General features: G+C 39.0%; 1 protein-coding gene across 1 annotated transcript in view; it reads right to left on the bottom strand.

The window, feature by feature from the left end:
- SHTN1 (shootin 1) overlaps positions 1–19837 on the bottom strand; it is a 96735-nt gene that overhangs the window by 57351 nt on the left and 19547 nt on the right. Inside the window, exons 3-6 of the mRNA XM_072805169.1 lie at positions 14764–14824; positions 8213–8307; positions 2740–2908; positions 637–734 (exon numbers count right to left, since the gene is read on the bottom strand). Of these exons, the coding sequence (XP_072661270.1) occupies positions 637–734; positions 2740–2908; positions 8213–8307; positions 14764–14824 (423 nt within the window). The remainder of the gene's footprint in view (positions 1–636; positions 735–2739; positions 2909–8212; positions 8308–14763; positions 14825–19837) is intronic.

Raw genomic sequence — 19837 nt, 5'->3', positions numbered from 1 at the left:
CAACGCCTCGATCGATGCCTCAGCATTACTTGTAAGTCACCTGAGGGATGGGTCTGAAAGCTTGGGATGTGGAATCTGGGAACCACGGACACAAGTTAAATCATGATCTCAAACGCAGTTCCTGGAAGCATCGTGCCAAGAAAGGCAATTATGGGCTCCTGTTCTTAAAGACCATTCAAAAGGAAAAATTAAAAGTTTCTCTGAACACCCACTTGAACCCATTTTGCCATCTATCACATATGCTTATGTTGGAGGTACACAAGAGGACCCTTCCCAACTGAGCCAACTATCCGATGGAGAAGCAAAATATGTCTTCAGCAGCAGCAATAAAGTAGATAACTCAAACTGCAGGTATTATTCTTTCAAATTTGCCTCACATAATGAAATATGGGGATAACAGGAACACTTCTTGCGATTTTGATGCTTTATTTACTGAGCTAGGTAGTGAGTGTATGAATGTTTATGATCTTATTTTCTACACCTTTTGTATATTTGAAATAGAGATAGAAGAGAAGATCAAAATTGGTACATGGTTCTCACGTCTGAAATTAACCCAACATCAATTTTTTAACTGAGCCGGTCTCCAAACACCCTAAAAACACCAAAAGTCTTGCTTTCCTGGCCTAAGATACATACTTCTTCCATTACTTCTACAAGTTTGCTCTTGAGATTTTCCAATTCAATCGCTAATATCTTCTTCTCTTCCTGAACCGATACAATTTGATCTCGAAGTTCTGCATTTTGAAAGAAAAAATAAAAGGAGGGAAACAATATAAATAAAACTTATTTTTAAAAGAATCAATTTTGTAAAAGAACTGGATATGCCAGTCCCTGCGTAGCTTATGGTCAAGGTTACTTACCAGATAAAAGTAAAATGAAGAAGCAGAGAATGATGGAAATCTCACTTCTGTGCCCCTACATGCAGCCAAAGTTATTAATAATCTTATATCACACTATCTCACTGTGTTATTAAATGTACCAGATCATGTTTTCTCTGCATTCTAGCAAGCTCGTATTTTAGAAAACTCTCTGGCATTTTAGAAGTAAAATGTTTTAAGATTTCAGCAAAACAAATTAAGGCATTGTATTAATTTCCTATTTATTTTAAAATGGCCATGGGCTCTTGTCACAATAAAATGTAATAAACAATGGGGCAGTTGATAATTGGCAGAAAAAAATCCTGACCTGCTGCCAATTTATAGCACTCAAACATTATTTGAACAGACTCAAAATATAACCTATTTGAAAAAGGGTTAATTCTAGTAATTTTCTCTCCAAAGTTGTTGGTATTCTGTTTCTTAATTTATTACATATTTTTTACTGTTGGAATTTAACAAAAACTCTTATTACGAAAATGAAAAAATTAGCAACCATTAAGTGCAAGAGCTTCTGGTGGTAGATCAAAGTTACTTTCACCACTGAAACAGTAAAAAACATACACAGAAGGGCAACTGGGCAGTCGATTGAGTGTCCGACTCTTGATTTTGGCTCAGATCATGATCTCAGGGTCCTGGAATTGCTGGAGTCAGGCTCCATACTCAGTGGGGAGTGTGCTTGAGGATCCTTTTCCTCTGCCCTTCCCCTTGCTCATTCTTGTTCTCTCAAATAAATAAATCTTTTAAAATATATATATTATACAGATTAGCATAGTCTTAAATTGATGCCCAAGGACTCCAGTTTTGCTATTCAGGTTTTACCTGCTTTCAATTTCTTACCCTCTCCAAGGACAGTTAAAAAAAAAATTCTCTGAGGTTATTTATAAATTGAATCAAACATTTACAGGAACCCGGCCTGGAGGAGTTCTCAGACACTTCTATCAAAATCACTTTCTCCAACGGCTAGCCTAATCCTGAAGGAAGAAATGACGGACTATCGCATCCAAGACCTAAGAGAAGGGGAGGATTACGGACAAAGGAAAATCCTGTCAACTTCTCCCTCTCCACCAACACAAATGTTATTTTGTCTTAGGTTAAGGGGGTGGAGGGCCAGATAAAGAGGGTTTTCTTATACTTCTCTCTACTTCCAACTGAAGTTTTATCTATGCCGACAAGCTGACAAGTATTGCTTCTGGCATACGCCTAATGCAAAAATGCCCTAAAAGTTATTGAGCTTCAGACTGCTTTCCTACATCTTTAATATAAACAGTATGTACATATAATCATGTGTGTGTGTGTGTGTGTATATATATATATATAAAACATAAATAAAATTGAAGTGTATTTACTAGTGGTACCATGCGATACTACACCTCACGTTTCAACACATCAGTTGTCTAACAGTGTTTATGTTGGACACTGCATACTGCTCACAATTCAGTGTCTGAATCAGATGAGGAATCCTCTGAGGGCAGAGACTCCACAACGTGGGGAGGAATCTTCCCCAAAGATTCCAAAAAGGAACCAACAAATAGGAGGCACTGGCTAAATATGTTTTTATCTATTCTTTCTTTCACTTAACAAAAATAGCTCAACATATAGTCCATATTTTTAAGAATATTTACAGACTGGCTGTTTTCATCAAGATAATGCTTTCAAAAGTGCCTACTCCCAAACAAGAAAGTAATTCATAATGCACAAATGTGATGTCCTACAGTGATTGTCAACCAGGCAACTCCCTGGGAACATTTAACTCCAAAACTTTTTAAAGGAGGATCCAAGGCTAAAGTTCTCAGGTGATACCAATGGACAACCAGGGCTGAGAAATATCAGAAATACCCCCAGTGATGAAGCCAAGTCTCACCTTTGATCTGCTTCTGACACTGCACGGAGACACACGTTTCTGCAGTGCCTTCTGGGTCGGTGCTGGCATCTTCGTCATCAATGTTGATCTCCTCAGTGATTACATCTGGTCCCAGCTTGGCCATGTACAGCATGCTGATTCTTTTCAACGTTTTATTTTCTTTATTTAGCTAAGGCAAAATGCAAAAACAGTTATTTTACCAGCAGTCAAATGAGTGTCTTGGATTTTTAAACAATAGACAGATTAAGTGTATTTCTGTCCTTACATATTCATCAACACTCACAGCATGAACTAACAATTAGAAGATTCATGAAGTAAGGTTTTATTTACACTTTTAGCATTAAACTTATTAAAGACCTGCTGCCTGGATTACAGGTGGTGACATGGGAAAATGCTAGTTATCACTGATCATGTAAGAGGGCTGAAGATAAAGTATCAGTATAGACTTTGTCACTTCACGTGAGACCTGATGCCTGGATTACAGCCAATAGCATGGGATGATGCTAGTTATCACTGATAACACGAGAAGACTTAAGATAAGACACAAGCAGAGATTCAATCACATTTCAATTTATTCCATCCTTAATAGTCTCAATTAAGGCATTTTATTTCAAGAAAATGTTTTATTTGCTGCTGTGCACACTCTTTACATGTTTGTTAGCCCAGCCCTCCCTCTTCTCTGAACTCCACTACTTCTCTTCAGTGTCCCACAGGATCTCATGGGAACAGCTGTGTTCCCCCCCAGGGAACCCCAGGGGCTCCCTCCCCCTCTGGAAGCAGCCCAACAAGTCAGGCACAAGAGCCCAGGCTCGGTCAGTCAGATCTCTTCTCTAGAAATTTGGAGGCTGGAACAGAGAGATGAGTTTCCTCCCACGCGTCTGGGTGGACAGAAGCTGCTGGCAACCACAATCCACTACTGAACTGAGGAACAAAGGAAGGTAGCCCAGAGCAAAGCCAAAAACGGAGCTGACTGCTGAGATAGGCCGAGAAAAATAATGGAAACAGGTTTCCCACAGGACTCTGGTCCATACTCGAAATGCTCCTAGCTCATGGATTCCGGTGGGATTCTCCAATATCCCTCATTAACAAATTCCTTTTTTTTCCTTTTAACAGTGGAAGAAAAGATATGTTGCTGTTATCTCTATATAAAGAGTTCTAATTCATAGCAGGAAAAAGAAATCCTAATTCATTAATGTATTTGTTATGTGCATATACATACTAGTGCAAAGCACACACAAAGACTAAACTTGGTCCAAAGTCCATAGAAGGAAAGTATGGTTGCCTTATGTTTTCTCTTCTCAAGACTAAAAAATAAAAGGTCTCCTCTGAACACATGAACGTAGAGAAATGCAACCTCTTTTCTTTTACTAAGAGCCAATAACCAGCAAGACAGGTTCTGAATTAAATAACTGACACTGGAAATAAATGCAAACAGAAACTTAATTCACTGGAAAGCTAACTAGCCTTCTCCACTTATAAACCTATGTCAGGGTAGGACGTGCTACTACTTGTCCGGTTCTGGTCCTTCATTTGTGATCATAATTAGGACCCCTCACAGACTCCCTCAGGGAAAAGCCCAGACCATTTCAAACTGGGAGAGCTGATTCTCACCCACAACAACACTGAATCTAAATATATTTCAAGTAGCCTGGTCTAGAGCACAAGAGGTTTCCCTGACCTCTCTGGGGAATCAGGAAGAAATCTATTAAAAATGGCTAGGAACTTTTCCACAGATTCCCCCTGGGAAGTCTAGTGAACTCTACTGGGGGAATCTGACACAGTCTTTTTTTTCCCTGACCCCCACTGCATAACTCCAGCTTCTAGCTCCCCCAGTACATTAGGGGGATCAGGGATAAGATGGTAGCTCATGATTCCACGCCTCTCTCCCTAAAGATGAAATTCAAGGAAAGACTGTTGTAAGTCACACCATGGATGCTACAGCATGGCACTAGAGGCTCAAGGATCCTGGCCAATACTCAGACATGCCATCTTGTCTGAATGGCAGGAGAAAATAACAATTTAAGGAAAAAGTGAAAACATTCAAGCCTTCATTTGTAATTCTGCCTCCTAATACTTTAGTGGTTTCCAGCTTTGCACATTAGAGTCTCTAGAGAGCTTTAAAAAAAAATCCCAGTGCACAGACTCTCCCAGACCCAAACCTCTGGCAGTGGAATCCAGCGCAGTACTCGCCCCAAGTTCTCAGGTGATGCTAACCCACATCAATATGAAGAATCCTTGATACAGAGAAAGGCAATGCTGTAGTATCTGTTTCTATAAAATCAGAATTAAGAATTCTGCTCTATAATCCAATGTCTCTACCTCTAGAATAACCTCATCTTTCAGAGTAGTAGTGTCCTCATCAGCAAACTAAAGATAAAAATCATCTCTGCCCCATAACATGAAGATTGAATAAGATATGACACAGAAAGTGTTTAATACAGTGATGGACACACAGGAAAGTGTCAGCTGGTGTTAGCTCCTGACAGTAACAAAAGAGGTTTAGGTTGTGTGTCTGACTTTTCTTTGGGAATACTTTACCAGCTAGTTTTCTTCAACCAAGATATATATATCCATGCAATTTTTTCTTCCTCTGGGATACTCACAAAAGCACAAAAATACTAATTTTTTCTACCTGGTCCTTAATATGCTCATTCCTAGGCCACTGTCAGAATCATACTTAATAACCTGATTGTTAACAGTTCTACCATCAGAAGAGTTTAATGCCTTTCTCCGTCAAGCCAGGCACCAAAATCCACCAGCGCTATCTGGCTATACTACAACTACTCTATTTAACAAAGTTACTAACTCAAGAAAAAAGCCATATATGGGGCACATGGCTGGCTCAGTCAGTAGAGCATGCTTTGATTCTTGATCTCAGGGTCATGAGTTCAAGCCCCACATTGGGTGTGGAACCTATGCTTTAAAAAAAAAAAAAAAAGGGAAAAAAAGCCACACAGAAAATTTCAGAAGTATTCTCTGAAACATCATTCTCACATTCTGAAGGAAGAAAATAAGATTTATATAGATAAAGATCTCATGACCACATTAAATGCATATTTTTGAAAACTCTGAATTCACAAATTTTGGCTAAGCAATTTCACTGAAGTTATTATTCATCAAGTTATATATGTTAATGGCATGCTAATTGTTTTGTGGAATCATTCTAAGTCCAAAAGCAAAAATAAATCTTTTATAACCGTACAAGTAACAGAATCTTCTACTACATTCAAATTTAAATAGTTTTTATATTGGGTGCAGCTTAATGAATATTTAAAGATACGAAATAAGCAAGTTAAACAGGACTTGGACCATATGGTTTAAAGAACTGGTCTATATTTATCAGTTTAACCTACACATTTTACCAAAGTATCCACCCTTGCTTTTAAGAAAATTATGCAAATTGCATCTTAAGAATTAAACATTCCATTTGTCATTAATTTGAGAGCAAAGATTTAGAAAAATAGGAATAAATTTATAGAAACTTTGCTGCTTTAAAAATGGAGTCTAATTTTTAAAATGACAATTGGGATACCTAAATCAGGATGTGCTACTTATTGATCACACATATAATAAAGCTTCCAAACTTTGCATTCAAAGCTGTAGTATTCTCCAGATCCAGTGAGCACATCTATAGGTTTTTTTACTTGTTTTTTTTTTTTTTATTCCAAGTCCCACGAGGGACTTGTATCCTCGAAAACAAACCATATGACCATTTTCGAAAGACTTTGTAAAGACTAGAGGACAAACCGAGTAAGTGAAGGATCCTACTGTCAAGGTGAAATTATAAAACTGACTTTTGAGATTAGTAACACAGTGGTTTATAATAACCAGGGACGAACACAACAGTCACCTAGCAGCTTTCTCAGCACACAGCTGGCCTGGGCTGCACACCCTGCATCAGTGAGTCTGGGGTATTCTTAAGAAATCAATGCTGGTCCACCCTGACACTTAGGACAAGGCAACTGTAGCTCAGAGAGGTGCATTCTCTTGCTCAAAATCACCTGGCAGTTTAAAAAAGGAAGGAGGGGATCAAATCTTTTTTTAAAGAGGCCTGTAAAAACCCATGAGTAGAGTGCTTCATGAAAAAAGGAAAGTCCGCCCCATTCTCCCCGCAGACCTAACTCTAGTCCATCCTGTCATTTAAGATGAGACTACAGCAATGCGGAGACCAGAACTAGTAACTTGCCCAAAGTCACATATGCCCCAAATGACATCACTGGGAATAAAACCTGTATATGCTGCCTCCCAAACCCTTGCTCTCCATTAACTCATTCAGTCCTGCGAGGTAGTCAGGTTCGCACCTTGCATGTACCGTTGGCGACAGGGATACTTAGCAATGGCAAGAGAAAATACAAGGACTGTCCTTAGCCACTGCAAGATTCAGAGCAGCTGGTATGCTCCAAATACATTTTTTTCTCCTTGTTCCAAAAGGAGGAATAAAGGATATGAGAAGAGAATTCACACAGTTTTATGGACCAGTGAACACTTAGTGAAGTGTAACACAAAAGAAGTGATGGGAGAGCACCCATACTATGATTGTTTTAAAAGCAATGGCCTGTATTGCTATGTATTCTTCAAAGGAGTAACAGAAGTTGCATGCACACGTTTATATTCTTAGGTTCCGACTGCATTATCTTATGAATTCTAATGTAGTGTCATTACACAAACAATTAAGCAAATACCTCTAGCAAGCACACTGCTAATGCACACAAATTAAATAGAGATATACAGACAGACTGGCTGATTGATTTGCAGAATTTCAGTCACATCCAAAGACATACTTTGGAGGTAGGTGATGGGGAAGAGAGGAAGACACACAACTGGCATTACTAATGATATTTGGTTAAAAATTGCTGTAATCCATTTTCTGATGAAGTGGTTCAGATGCATTTTACCCAACCCCAAAAACGTAAGACAGAGATAAAAACATTCTTTAATAATAATGTACTTCTGATGAGATAGAATATAGAAAATTATACTCTTGGTAAATTCATCAGCTAGAAGCAATCAGTGGAGCACTGGAGGTCACCTTTAGCATGCCCTCGCTCTGCTTTCACAAATAATCACCTGAAACGTACGGCTGGAGGCCGACTTTAAATCAAACGTGAAAACACTCATTGCTCCTTGATGTCACACCAGGTTAGTTTTAAACTTGGCGAATGTTTGCACCCAATGCACAGCCACATAGAAAGTCCAGCTGAACACACTAGCCTGGGGCCATTTTTCAGAGGCAAAAATCACAAATGCTGAAATGCACACTACAAAATGCCCCTTTTACAATCGATATGACCTAGGCACTAAGATCTGTACCTAATCCTATTCCAGGATTTTCAAAACTTACGACACTTTTTCCTCCTCATCCAAAGAGAGACCGTTGATCAGGAGAGCAAAAGCGAAGAGAGGCCACTCTGCAGAAAAGCAAGTTGAAATTAAAAAACTCAAGTAGAGAATTCCCTTATTTGAAGAGTCTCACCTTTGTTGCCAGAGCTTCAGCACTTTCTCGACAAGTCTTCTCTATTTCAAGATGGTTCTGCATAAAATTGACTTCCTCTATAACCATGTGAGAAACTAGGAATGAGGGGAAAAAAGTCTCAGCATTCAGAGATTAGTCAGCGATTCCAGAAGCCCACACATTGTATCCCATGACTCAGAATACTTCAATTCTTTAGCTAGCCAGACCTTCAGCTATTGAGGGGGGGACAGGATGGGAGGGGGGAGTCTTGAAGATGCTGCTCTGATTAAATCTTAGCTAATATGTGAATGTGGAGCAGGAAAATAACACAATGAAGAGCCTTTACTGCTAGCGCACACATTTTTAAGAAAGCTAGTTAGGATGTTTTAAGTTTTTTTTTTCCCCTATGTAGCTGTACACATAGCCACAGATAAGTCCACTTAGACAAAAGAATCTCTTCTAAATAAAAAGTGGCAAACACGATTTTTCCTTTTCTTAGCAGGACAGAACACGTGGGTCTAATACAGAAAATCTGCTAATGAAAAATTTCAAAAAATAAATCTTAACTTGATCTTCTTAACTGGAATAACCATGTGGCAGTTGAGCTGAGGTCAGAATGCAACAGCCTTCTTTATGAGTGAGTGACAAAGTAGTTACAATTATTTAATAAATTCCGGGGCAGAAAAGTGTAGCAACAAGAGTTATGTATTCTACGATGATGACAGCAGATGTTTCTTGCATCACAGACCATCAGGAAGATTGGAAGAAAAAATACAATTTTACAGTACACTTTACCAATGCTTGAAAAATAGTAATTTTCAGGTTCTTTTAGTAGCTGGTTTATAGAAATTGAGATTCAAAGGTACAAAGTGATTTAGAACTTGCATTATACTTTGAAGATCAAGTAAAAGAAAAGTGCCAATTCCTTTCACCCATACTTCTAGTTAAAAGAAAATGTTCAGAATCTTAAACTTAACTGTAAACGTGTATACTTATTGACATTTGTTTGGCTTAAAAAAGAAAAATTAAGTATACCCAAATGTGAAACCCAACAAAGTTAGGCAAAAAGCACACTGGGCTCACATAACACAAAGAGAGATTACTTTTGCTTCATTTAAGCTTAATTAACCTGCAATTATGATTAAACTCAGGGGAAAAAAAATTTCTCTCCAAATTAAATACAAAAATGTATTACTTCCTAAGTCTGTCCAAAGTTCTTATTATGTTAATATTCAAATTCATAAAGCAGCACTAAATGGCCAGAAACATCTCTAACCTTGACATTTTTTCAGGGGTAATAATAATCTGCAGCAAATGCAGGCCAACCAAAAACCACTTAACTAATTAGTAGTTGCAGTCACCGAGAAAAACATGAATCAACACTGTTATTACAAGTGGCACATTTGAGTGGCATCTAATTATGACTTGATGAGCACGATACTTGCATTATCAACATTACTACTGCATCCCATCAGGTCCTAAAAGCTGCTGATGGCACTGACTTCGAGAAACTCCCACTCAATGGTACAGCAGCACCCAACAATCGGCTTGGCAGGGGCCCCCCTCACTAAATGACACGTTAAGCGTAATTACTGGTAGACATTGTAAATAAACAGGATTGGAAGTGAAAATTGTACCAAGTGCATAAGACACAATCTGACACATTGGAAGTGGCAGCCTTAATTGAGAGTTTCTTTGACTGCTCAAGATCATTTCAACTGCATTTCTCAGAGGACAGTGATTATAACTGTGGAGACAGACGGCATAATGGTATCAGCACTGCTGACAGAGCAGTGAATTAAATTGTATCTGCTGTTGTGTGAAAGCCTTGATGAGAGGTACAGATGCCTTAGTGGTCTTATCATTATAACACAATGGTCATGTTGTCATCAACCTTTCTGGCTCCAATTGAAAAGAAATGATTGTGTGTTGAGGCTCTGCCCCCCTTTCCACGCCACCCCCCTCTCCTCTTCTATCTCTTGTTCTGAATAGAACCAATTTTCAGAGAGCTATGAAATCACGCAATAGGTCCTAAAATGCAGCTGCTTGGCATACAAACGGGTCCCCATTAAACTGGAATCACACACAATATGTGTTTATGCCAGAAGAACAAATAGAAGCTGAACACAGGCCAAGTTTATTCACACACACAAAGCCCATGTAGCTCTTCATCAATATAATTGCCTTTTATATTGTAGTTTAAATAATAGGCTCTATTATTTCCTTAAAATCCTAATATTCTTGGCATTTTATCACTATGTTTACAAGGTAGGTTCTTCAAAAATGTGAAGGAAAGAGAAAAGAAACCTATACAATTTTTACAACATCAAATATTACTTTGAATTTTTAGCCTTAACTACTTGACTTCTTCTGCCACAATCTGGTATTTCCACTATCATAACAAAAACATAAACACTCTGCATGTTTCATAGGAATTTGACTTTTTATTCAATAACATTCTTGCTCATGGAAGAGTAAGAAAAATCATTCCACCATAGCAAGGTGTAGGCCCAGCAAAAAGAAAAAAGACCACACACACTTATTTTCTGAACATTGTGTAAAAGGCTGCCCTGTAATTTAACTTGATAACCTTACATAGGCAGCACTAGCCCACATTTTCTCTAATCCTCATACAGCAGACCCCATCAGACAGGTTGTTGTTGTTGTTTTAATCTCTGCCTCTTAAAAGGAAACAGTAAAAAATCAAAAGTTGGGCTTTGATTTCTAGTTTAAAAAATTATCTCAATGCTAAATAGGGAGCAAAGAAATCTATCGACTTTCTAGATTCAAAAGAAAAGAATATATTTCAGAGGGCATTTATGTCCTTAAAAAGCACGGTCCCATTTCTAAAACCAAAAGTCAGGTTACGTGACACAAAACAGAAATTTTTGTAGTATATAATTTTATTTGCACCTTTCAAACAATGGAAGTTTAAAAAACCTTTAATTGTTCACTTAGTGATTTGCCGTATGGTGCTGAATTCAGGCTTGTCTCATAATATCCACAGGCCATGACCACTACACCTAAACTATCTGTAATTTGGATGGCATGAAAGTTTAAAAAAGAATAAAGATGAATCCTAGTCTTTTAGAAATACTAACTGAAATATTTATGATGAAATTATCGTCATTAAATGATATGATGAATGGAATTCATTTCAAAATACTCTGAGGCGGGATGTATGGACACAGAGATGAAAGTAGCCTGGCCAAGAGCTGGTTAACTGTTGAAGTTCTATGATGGATACATAGGGGTCCGTTGTAATATTTTTTCACTTATGTATAAGCTTGATATTTGTCATAATAAAAGTTGTTTTTAATGACTCTGACAACTCAGAAGCATAACCTAAAAGTACATCCATTATTGCTTTCATCAGTCTAGTTGAATTAGTAAAGTTTGTTTTTCCTCTTCACGACACGCTTACATACTTGCCATCATAGAATGCATCACCCTGTAGGGCAACTGGGCTTTTCTCTCTTTCACTTGTGTCTGTCTCTAATTATCGGCGAGCATGACAGCAGAGATTTTGCTTTACTCACGTCTGACTCTTCTACCTAGCAAAATGCTACGTATGAACTAGGTAGTCATGTGTGTTTGTTTGAATGACTGGAAAAATCTACCAGGCCTACGTTCATCACACCTCTTTACAAGCATGTTCTCTTTAGAACATAACTGCTTAGGACACAATACCATCACCAACTATTGGGCTTATTGTGTGCCCAGCCTGTGCTTCATCCTTTCCATGTGCTCTGTCCTGAATCCTCACGATGGTCTTACAAGGTAGGTATCATGACAGCAACTTTATATTGGAGAACACTGAAGCCCAAAAAAGTCAAGTAACATGTATCTCAAATTACAGAGTTCTAACTGGTAAAGCCCAGCCAAACCAATTTCTAGGTGACTAATTTTCTCGGTTTCTCTCTAACTTGTATTTAAAAGTGACACCACCAACGGTACTGCCCTCAGTAGCACTCCTCTCCATCCAGCCAACTCTCAGCAATATTTAGATGCAGGACGTCTCTGAAGTGTATGTGGTGAACACACTGTAAGTTCTCCTGCAACGTCAGATTTTTTGAAAGGTATCCACATAGTGTGAAAACAGTGATAAGAGCTGGCAGGTGTGCAGGAAAACGGGTGTGTCCCAACACACAGCAAAGGCTCTCATATTCTCATATTCTCATATTTACTGATTTTCTTTTCTGTCTGAAGGACCAGAAAAGCCTTTAGTTACTTCTTCTGTCACACGAATCTGTCTTCCTAGGGAACGTGGCTTTGCTATGAGAAAGGCTGAGGCCCTGGGAGAGGGCAGAGAATGGAGTAACATGGATGAACCAGCTAAGAAGAGCATGCCAAGCTAGGTGAGTTGAGCCCCACAGCCTAGGAGAGCTCATTCAGCTGCTCTTCCCTCACTTTGAGATGTGCACCTGGCAGGTAAATGTAATAGGAAGGCAGATTTCAACTTGGCACCCACACATACTCTCCCCCTCCCCAGAGCTGCCCCACGTGTCAAGGCCAGTGTCTGAAGGGCACTCAAGCTCTGGATGGGGATAGTGAATGAGATGTAGCAGCAGCTAACATTTATTGAGCACTCAAACTATAATGCCAGGCAAATTATAATGCCAGGCACTGTGTTCAGCACTTTTTACATGAATTATCTCATCTAATATTGAACAGCCCTTGAGGCAGGGTCATTTATTCCAATTTTACTAAGGCAGAAACTGCTCAGGACTACATGGATTTACATGGTGGTCTTTACTGGTGGGAACTGATCTATTACCTTCCAAATTTGAAACTCTACCCTCTGTTCCAAAGTCATCAACTATTTACCCCAGACACAATGTTTTAACAAATATTTATAGTTTTCGTCATCCCCATTTCCTGTTCTTTTGAGACGGAGTCAAGAGTCAGCATTCTGTTCTGCCATCCGAACTTTAATTAAGCAGACTTACAGTAAGTCAAAACTTCAATGAATACAACAATAAAGATCATTGTACTACCTTTTCAATGGATTCTCTCATGCTTTGAGTTGCTCATAAGGAAAAATGTGAATTTTTAAAACTATCAAAGATATTTAGAGTTAGAGACAAAGGAAGTGGGAGAGGAAAGGAGTTTACGGGTTACTCTACAGGTAGGCTGATTTGGGGGGAAGCGCCTTCCATTTCTGCATAATGCAAGAGGCCAAATGCCCACTAGCTGCCCAACAAAAGCATTTTATGTTAAGCCCAACCATAAGAACTTGAACTATCCCCCCTACGCAGAGCATGCCAACCCCCCATCAATAATTAATTTGAGAACATGAATTGGTAACAATATCAGTGGCACAACTCTCTCAGTGTGACTTGGTGTCAGCCAAAGTGTAAGCACATCCCATTGATCCTGCATTAGGGAAGAAGAAAGTCCTACACAGTTGCAATTCATACATTCACAAATAAGAGATATTTCTGTCACAGCATATTGGCCTCCAAAGAAAAGTAACATCAACCATATTTCCCTGGGATTTTGTTACAGCCAGACACTTGAAATAAACTGGCTACTGAAATCAACTATAATGTTTCATTCTCATGGCTGTTTAACCTTCAACAAGAAGAAAATGTTTTGCTGTGTAGTTACCAAGTCAACATTTCATGATTTAATGGAACAACCTAATACAGCATCTGCAAAAAGATGGAGAAAGACCCTGTTTCCAAGAGGGAGGATCATCTTTTCCTGCTAAGGTCTGGTCCTTTTCCAATGACCTATTTCCTTCTGATCATTCTGAGCGCCATCAGATACCTTCTATCTTAGGGGCAAGGTAATGACAGATTTGCAGGAAATGCTACAAAAATAGCATAGCAAAAATTTAGAAGATTTATTACAACTTTTGTGGGAATACCACATGCCTTAGAGAGAGGGCCATTTCAAACATTCAAAAATGTGTAAGTTCTGTGAGCCAGAATTCCTTTTCTATGAATTAATGTAAGAAACAAATCAGACCACTGTATAGACATATAAGAATACTTGACATGGTATCACTTAAAATATCCAAAATTCAGAAATAATCCATCTATCGCTGAAAGAATGTTGAAATAAATTGGGGTACTATCGTGTAATAGAATACTAACACGAATATACAGCTCTATCAACATGCAGAGATGACCGTGATATACTGCTTCCTGAAAAAAGCAGGCTGCAAACTGAATGTAAAGCATGCCTTTATTTTTGTAGACATATGTATTGAGCACAGATAAGAGACCAAGAAAGACTATAAAATATTAACATTAACATTGTCTTTTCTCCAAGAGTCAAGATAACAAGTAATCTTTGTTCTCCTTTAACTGTTCTGCATAGTAAAAATTTTAGAACTGCAAACTGTTTTTTATAATAACATGAAACAATAATGCTCATTCCACTTGTTTGAAAATCACAGTAATGCCAGAACTTTCGGGGAGGGGGGAGAGGACAAATGGGAAGACAATTCTCGCTTTCTTGGATGTCTAAGACAGCAGCAACCGAACACAGGGGACATGCCTACCCACATAATTCCCAAACAGAGTTATGTGTGTTATAATAATTCCAATGAAATGCTTACATACTTTTCTGAAATTCCTCCAGTTTTTTAACAGCTTCATCTCGTTCTTGCCTAATTTTGTCACACTGAAATGAGAAAACACAGAAATGTTAAATTTGTATCACAAGTTTGGGAAGGCAAGAAAGAGCAAACATAAACAGTAACAATTTTATGAAAAGAAAACAAAAATTAAAAACCCTTTAAAAGCATTAATGTTCACATGGTACTTATTGGTACTTATTCTCCTCAACCAGCATGGTCTTTGTACCATTTGCGTCTGTCCACTTGCCTTGGACCTTCTAAGATAATGAGTCATCATCTTACTGCTCATTATCTCCTCAGGAACAAAACAATTTAACATCCTTGAGTTCAAATTACTTATTCTTAAAGAAAATATTATTCTTAAAGAAAATATATGTGCCTCTTATTAAGTAGGTATTTTGCTAATACAGTGAACACCCCATGCAACTACAGGTCAGATTCTCTGAAACTGGGTAGGGAGGAACTCTCCAGAACTCTTCAGAACACTGATGCACAACCAGAAGTGACCCCTACAGAAGACAAACTGCTGTTGGGCACCCCTTGAAATCTTCAGTTGAGGAAAAAAATGTCTTCGTATCCTTAGAATTCCAAATAGAAGGTAGCAAACTAAAATGAGAGAAGATAAAATATTCCACAATAAGCATATATCATTCACATAAACTAATTTTTACTTTTAAAAGGTGGAAGGACAATAAAAAAATAAAAATAAATAAATAAAAGGTGAAAGGAACATTAGGAGGAGGTAAGATCATAAAAAGTAAAAGTAACTATTAAAGTATGAAGATATCTTATTGGTATAGAAATGAGTATCCATTAGTTTATTTTAACAGGCCCTCAAGGTATTAATGATTTTTATAAAAACCTCATGTTCATTATGAGGACTGATTCAACTTACTGGGAATTTCACAAAACAGGTTAAGTATAACACATTGTAGAAAGATTTTCATCAAGTCTAAAACTTTAAAAAGTGATTTTTAACTATTAATAGTAATAATTAAAAGTTGAATGGTCCAGGGCAGCCTGGGTGGCTCAGCGGTTTAGCGCCGCCTTCAGCCCAGGGCGTGATCCTGGAGACCCAGGATCGAGTCCCACGTCGGGCTCCCTGCATGGAGCCTGCTTCTCCCTCTGCCTGTGTCTCTGCCTCTCTCTCTCTCTGTCCCTCATGAGTAAATAATAAAATATTTAAAAAAAAATTTTTTTTGAATGGTCTAGACTATACACTATAAACTATAATGAGGGTCGTGTGAGTAAAGCACAACTTTAAATTATATTTTAATCCTACCCTGCCAGATAAATACATTGGGATTTCATGCTTTTGGATATTTTTTATTTTAAATTTCAATGGGTAGGGACGCCTGGGTGGCTCAGCAGTTGAGTGCCTTCGGCTCAGGGCAGGATCCCAGGGTTCCGAGATTGGATCCTACTTTGGGCTCCCTACAGGGAGCCTGCTTCTCCCTCTGCCTATGTCTCTGCCTGTCTCTCTCATGAATAAATAAATAAATCTTTAAAAAAAAGTTTCAGTGGCTAAAAAATTATGATACCACTGATAACTTGGTAAACCTAAATTAAGACAGTGAGACAGTCTCATCCAATAGACTGGAAGAAACTGAAAAGGTTTGCTTTCAGGAGTTGAAAACTCTCACACACTGCTGGCAGGAGTGTCAACTACATAACTAGCTTGGAAACAAACTTAACTAGTTTGGGAACAAACTATCAAAATTGAAAATAAACATATACTATGACTCAGCAATTCCACTTCTATTTTTTTTTCTTAAGGTTTTATTTTTAAGTCATCTCTATACCCAGAGTGTGGCTCAAACCCACCACCCCTGTGATCAAGGGTCACATGCTCTTCCAAATGAGCCAGCCGGGCCCCCTGCAATTCCATTTCTGGATTCTAATACTAGAATATCTAGTAATGTGTATGAGATGATCTTTACGCACACAATCGGCATCTATAATAACAATAAATCATGGTATATTCATATAATGCACTAGAGAACAGTGAATGAATGAACGTAAGCTGCGTGTATCAACGTATACTTCAAAAGCCATAATGGTGAATAAAAGGCTTTGGAGAATCCATGTCAATATATACCTTAAGCAAATAAAATCACTTTATACACTTATATTGTAAATGTACATTTCATGATCCATATACAAAAACACAAAATAGAAGGATAGGTACCAAACTTATCATGGTAGTTATCCCATAAAATACAGGGAAGGGGAAGGGACCCAGAGCGGGATGACACAGAAGATCTTCAATTTTATCTGTAGTACATTTTTAAGTTTTGTTTTTAAATAACAGTTATTTATTTATTTATTTATTTATTTATTTATTTATTATTTATTTATTTTCAGAGGGAGAGAGCACACAAGAGCAGGGGGAGGGCAGAGAGAGAAAGAGCATTTCAAGCAGACCCTGCACTGGGTGCAGAGCCCAAAGGGGAGCTCAATCCCCAGACCCTGAGATCACAACCCGAGCAGAAACCGGAGTCAGATGCTCAACCAACTGAGCCACCCAAGTGCCCCAGAATAACAGTTATTTTTGTGGGTTACATATTTGTTTTGTTATTCTCTGCCCTTTTCTGTGCTTTTAAACTGTTTTTTTTTTTAATTAAAAAAATTAAGTCAAACAGTTTGGTTCTCCCCGTTAATGTCTCAAGAACTGAAACTTGCAAAAGCCTATCTCCATTCATTTGGGTATATCCATTCTGGCAAGAGTACATGAAACAAGTGCTAGTGCTAAATTAGCAAGGCTGTTTACTAAATCCTGACTTAGACCCTCCATAAGGAGGACCATTTCCTTCCAGAAGAAGCGTATTCTTCATGAAGGCTTGAGGAATCTCTCCTCTATAAAAAAGTAATGCTGTCTGATATAGTTTCTAGTTCCAAACTAACAGATAAACTGTATTTATTGTTTTGGGGGGTTTAAAATTCTAAACAGTAGAGTTCTGGATTCTCAAGCTTTATGAGATCCTTCTACCCACCAGACAGAGTTAACACATAATTTTAGGAGACTTAAGCTAACCAGTTGTTTCAGGAATATTCTTCTTGTTTTCTAGAATGTGGCTTATTTATGTTGTACTTCCTCAATCACCTCCGGCAATGCATAGTTTAGTCTAAAGCACAAAAAGAAACATAATTTCTGACCAGACTCACACTGCTGAGTTATGATTGCCAAATGAAATATATCTGGAGTTTTACTTTCAAATTAACTTCATATTTCTTCATCTGGCATTTCTGAAGCTGTAAGATGCCCTGTGAAAAAACTGTCTTTACTTAAGAATTGGTGCTTGGGAGCCTTGCCCCTGACCTAATACCACTTGGATTCTTCTATATACCTCTCAAAGCTCCACCTCAAGGAACCAGAGGTTAATTTACTTAAACCAAAAGCTGGAGTTTTCACTGGCACTTTGTATGACAAGAGCATTAAACAGGACGGCACACTACCTAATTAGATTTGAAAAAGCCCACCAAATGACATCACACAGCAACCACCAATGCAGCCACCACTTACTGGTCACGAACAACACATGGCAATTTTAGGTAGACTTAGACCAGCTTCCTAGAAGGAAAGCTTTATACCCATGCTCTCTGCTCATAAGGCCCAGGTTAATAACAGATCTCAACATCACAATCCTATTGCATCATGCCAGTAACCAGTTTCCATCATCCAGCCGTATGTTTTTACAGGAACCCTACAGACATCACCAGAGAATTCAGAAGCTGTCACCCAACCCCAGCTGTATTCTATCAGGGGTCTTCATGTTGCTTTGCTTTCTATTTTCTGCAACCACATTATGATAGAACTGGCAGCCACAGAATTTACCATCTGCTATGGATACTGAAAGGGGTGTGTGTTGGGGGGAGGGGGGGGCCTATGCATAACGGCAAATGCAGCTGACTTATTCCCAACCAGAGCTGAACAAAATATGAAGGACGTACCCGTTTACTAAGCAGAAATCCAAACATCCGCTTATTTCATCATTTTAGGTCAACTCAAAAAAATATCTTGCAACCTTTGTCTCATTCTACCCACAGAGGGAAACCAGCAAGGATTCTGGGCCTCTACAGGAGAATGTTAGATCTCTGTGTCCAGCAAAAGCCCCGCACCCATCCTGCCCCTTCCTCTACCCTGCCCACGCAGCTGCGGCATTTGTAGAAACTGCTTCTTTTTGTGTGAGAATTGCTCATGAAGACTTTGCAATGGCAACAGATGTGAGGGCCCACATCACTTAATCATGATGCCCAGCAACTCTCTGGATAGCCTGCGGCTGGGGTAGAACCCGGCAACAGGAGCCCTGGCTGCTTTCAAGAAGCTGGATGACACGAGGTCTCTTCTAGAGTCTATTTTGGCTCTTTATGAAGTGGCGAATGGACCAGAGGTTGCCCTTGCTGGTTCTGAATACTGGAAGCCCTGTTCTTAAAAGGAGAGGCCCTGGCTACGTTCCGTATCTGTTCCTGGAGTCTCACCCAGCCGGATACCTGCATTTCAAAGCATTGGCAGAGTGATCTGCAGAGGTGAGTGTCTCCAGTGTGAACTGGCAACGAACGCCCCCCTCCCCCAGCAACATGGGCAGCTCCCTACCTCCTCCTTCACACAAACTACGGTTTATACAAAAATGTCTTGCTTCACAGGCTCAGCAGAAATACAGAGAAATTGTAGATACGAAGACTTCCTTACATGTTGCTGTGTGTATATTTCATGCAAGAGAAACCCCAATATTCTCAACTGGGTCTAGCCTCCACGAACGTGAACATCCATTTCGATCTCCGTGGTGCACAAACCCAGTGGAGGGTTGCCAGCCCACGAAAAGGCCAGTTTGAGGTCCAAGAAGTGCGCACATGTGCCGTGGACACACATCATCAACCAAGTTAGGCAATGTGCACACGGCACGTACCTTAGTTGGGTGGACCTACCGTAACTACGGAATGCCTCGGTGTCCTTCCTCGGAGCCCTGATCAACCTGTTTACGCAGCACCCACACGTGCCAAGCGCTGCGTTAAGCCCTGGGGCACTCCGGGGGAACCTAACGGACAGCATGATCTCA

Source organism: Canis lupus, chromosome 29 (assembly GCF_048164855.1).
Source record: "Canis lupus baileyi chromosome 29, mCanLup2.hap1, whole genome shotgun sequence".
Classification (NCBI taxonomy): Eukaryota; Metazoa; Chordata; class Mammalia; order Carnivora; family Canidae; genus Canis; species Canis lupus.
This window is presented reverse-complemented; position numbering and strand designations above follow the sequence as displayed.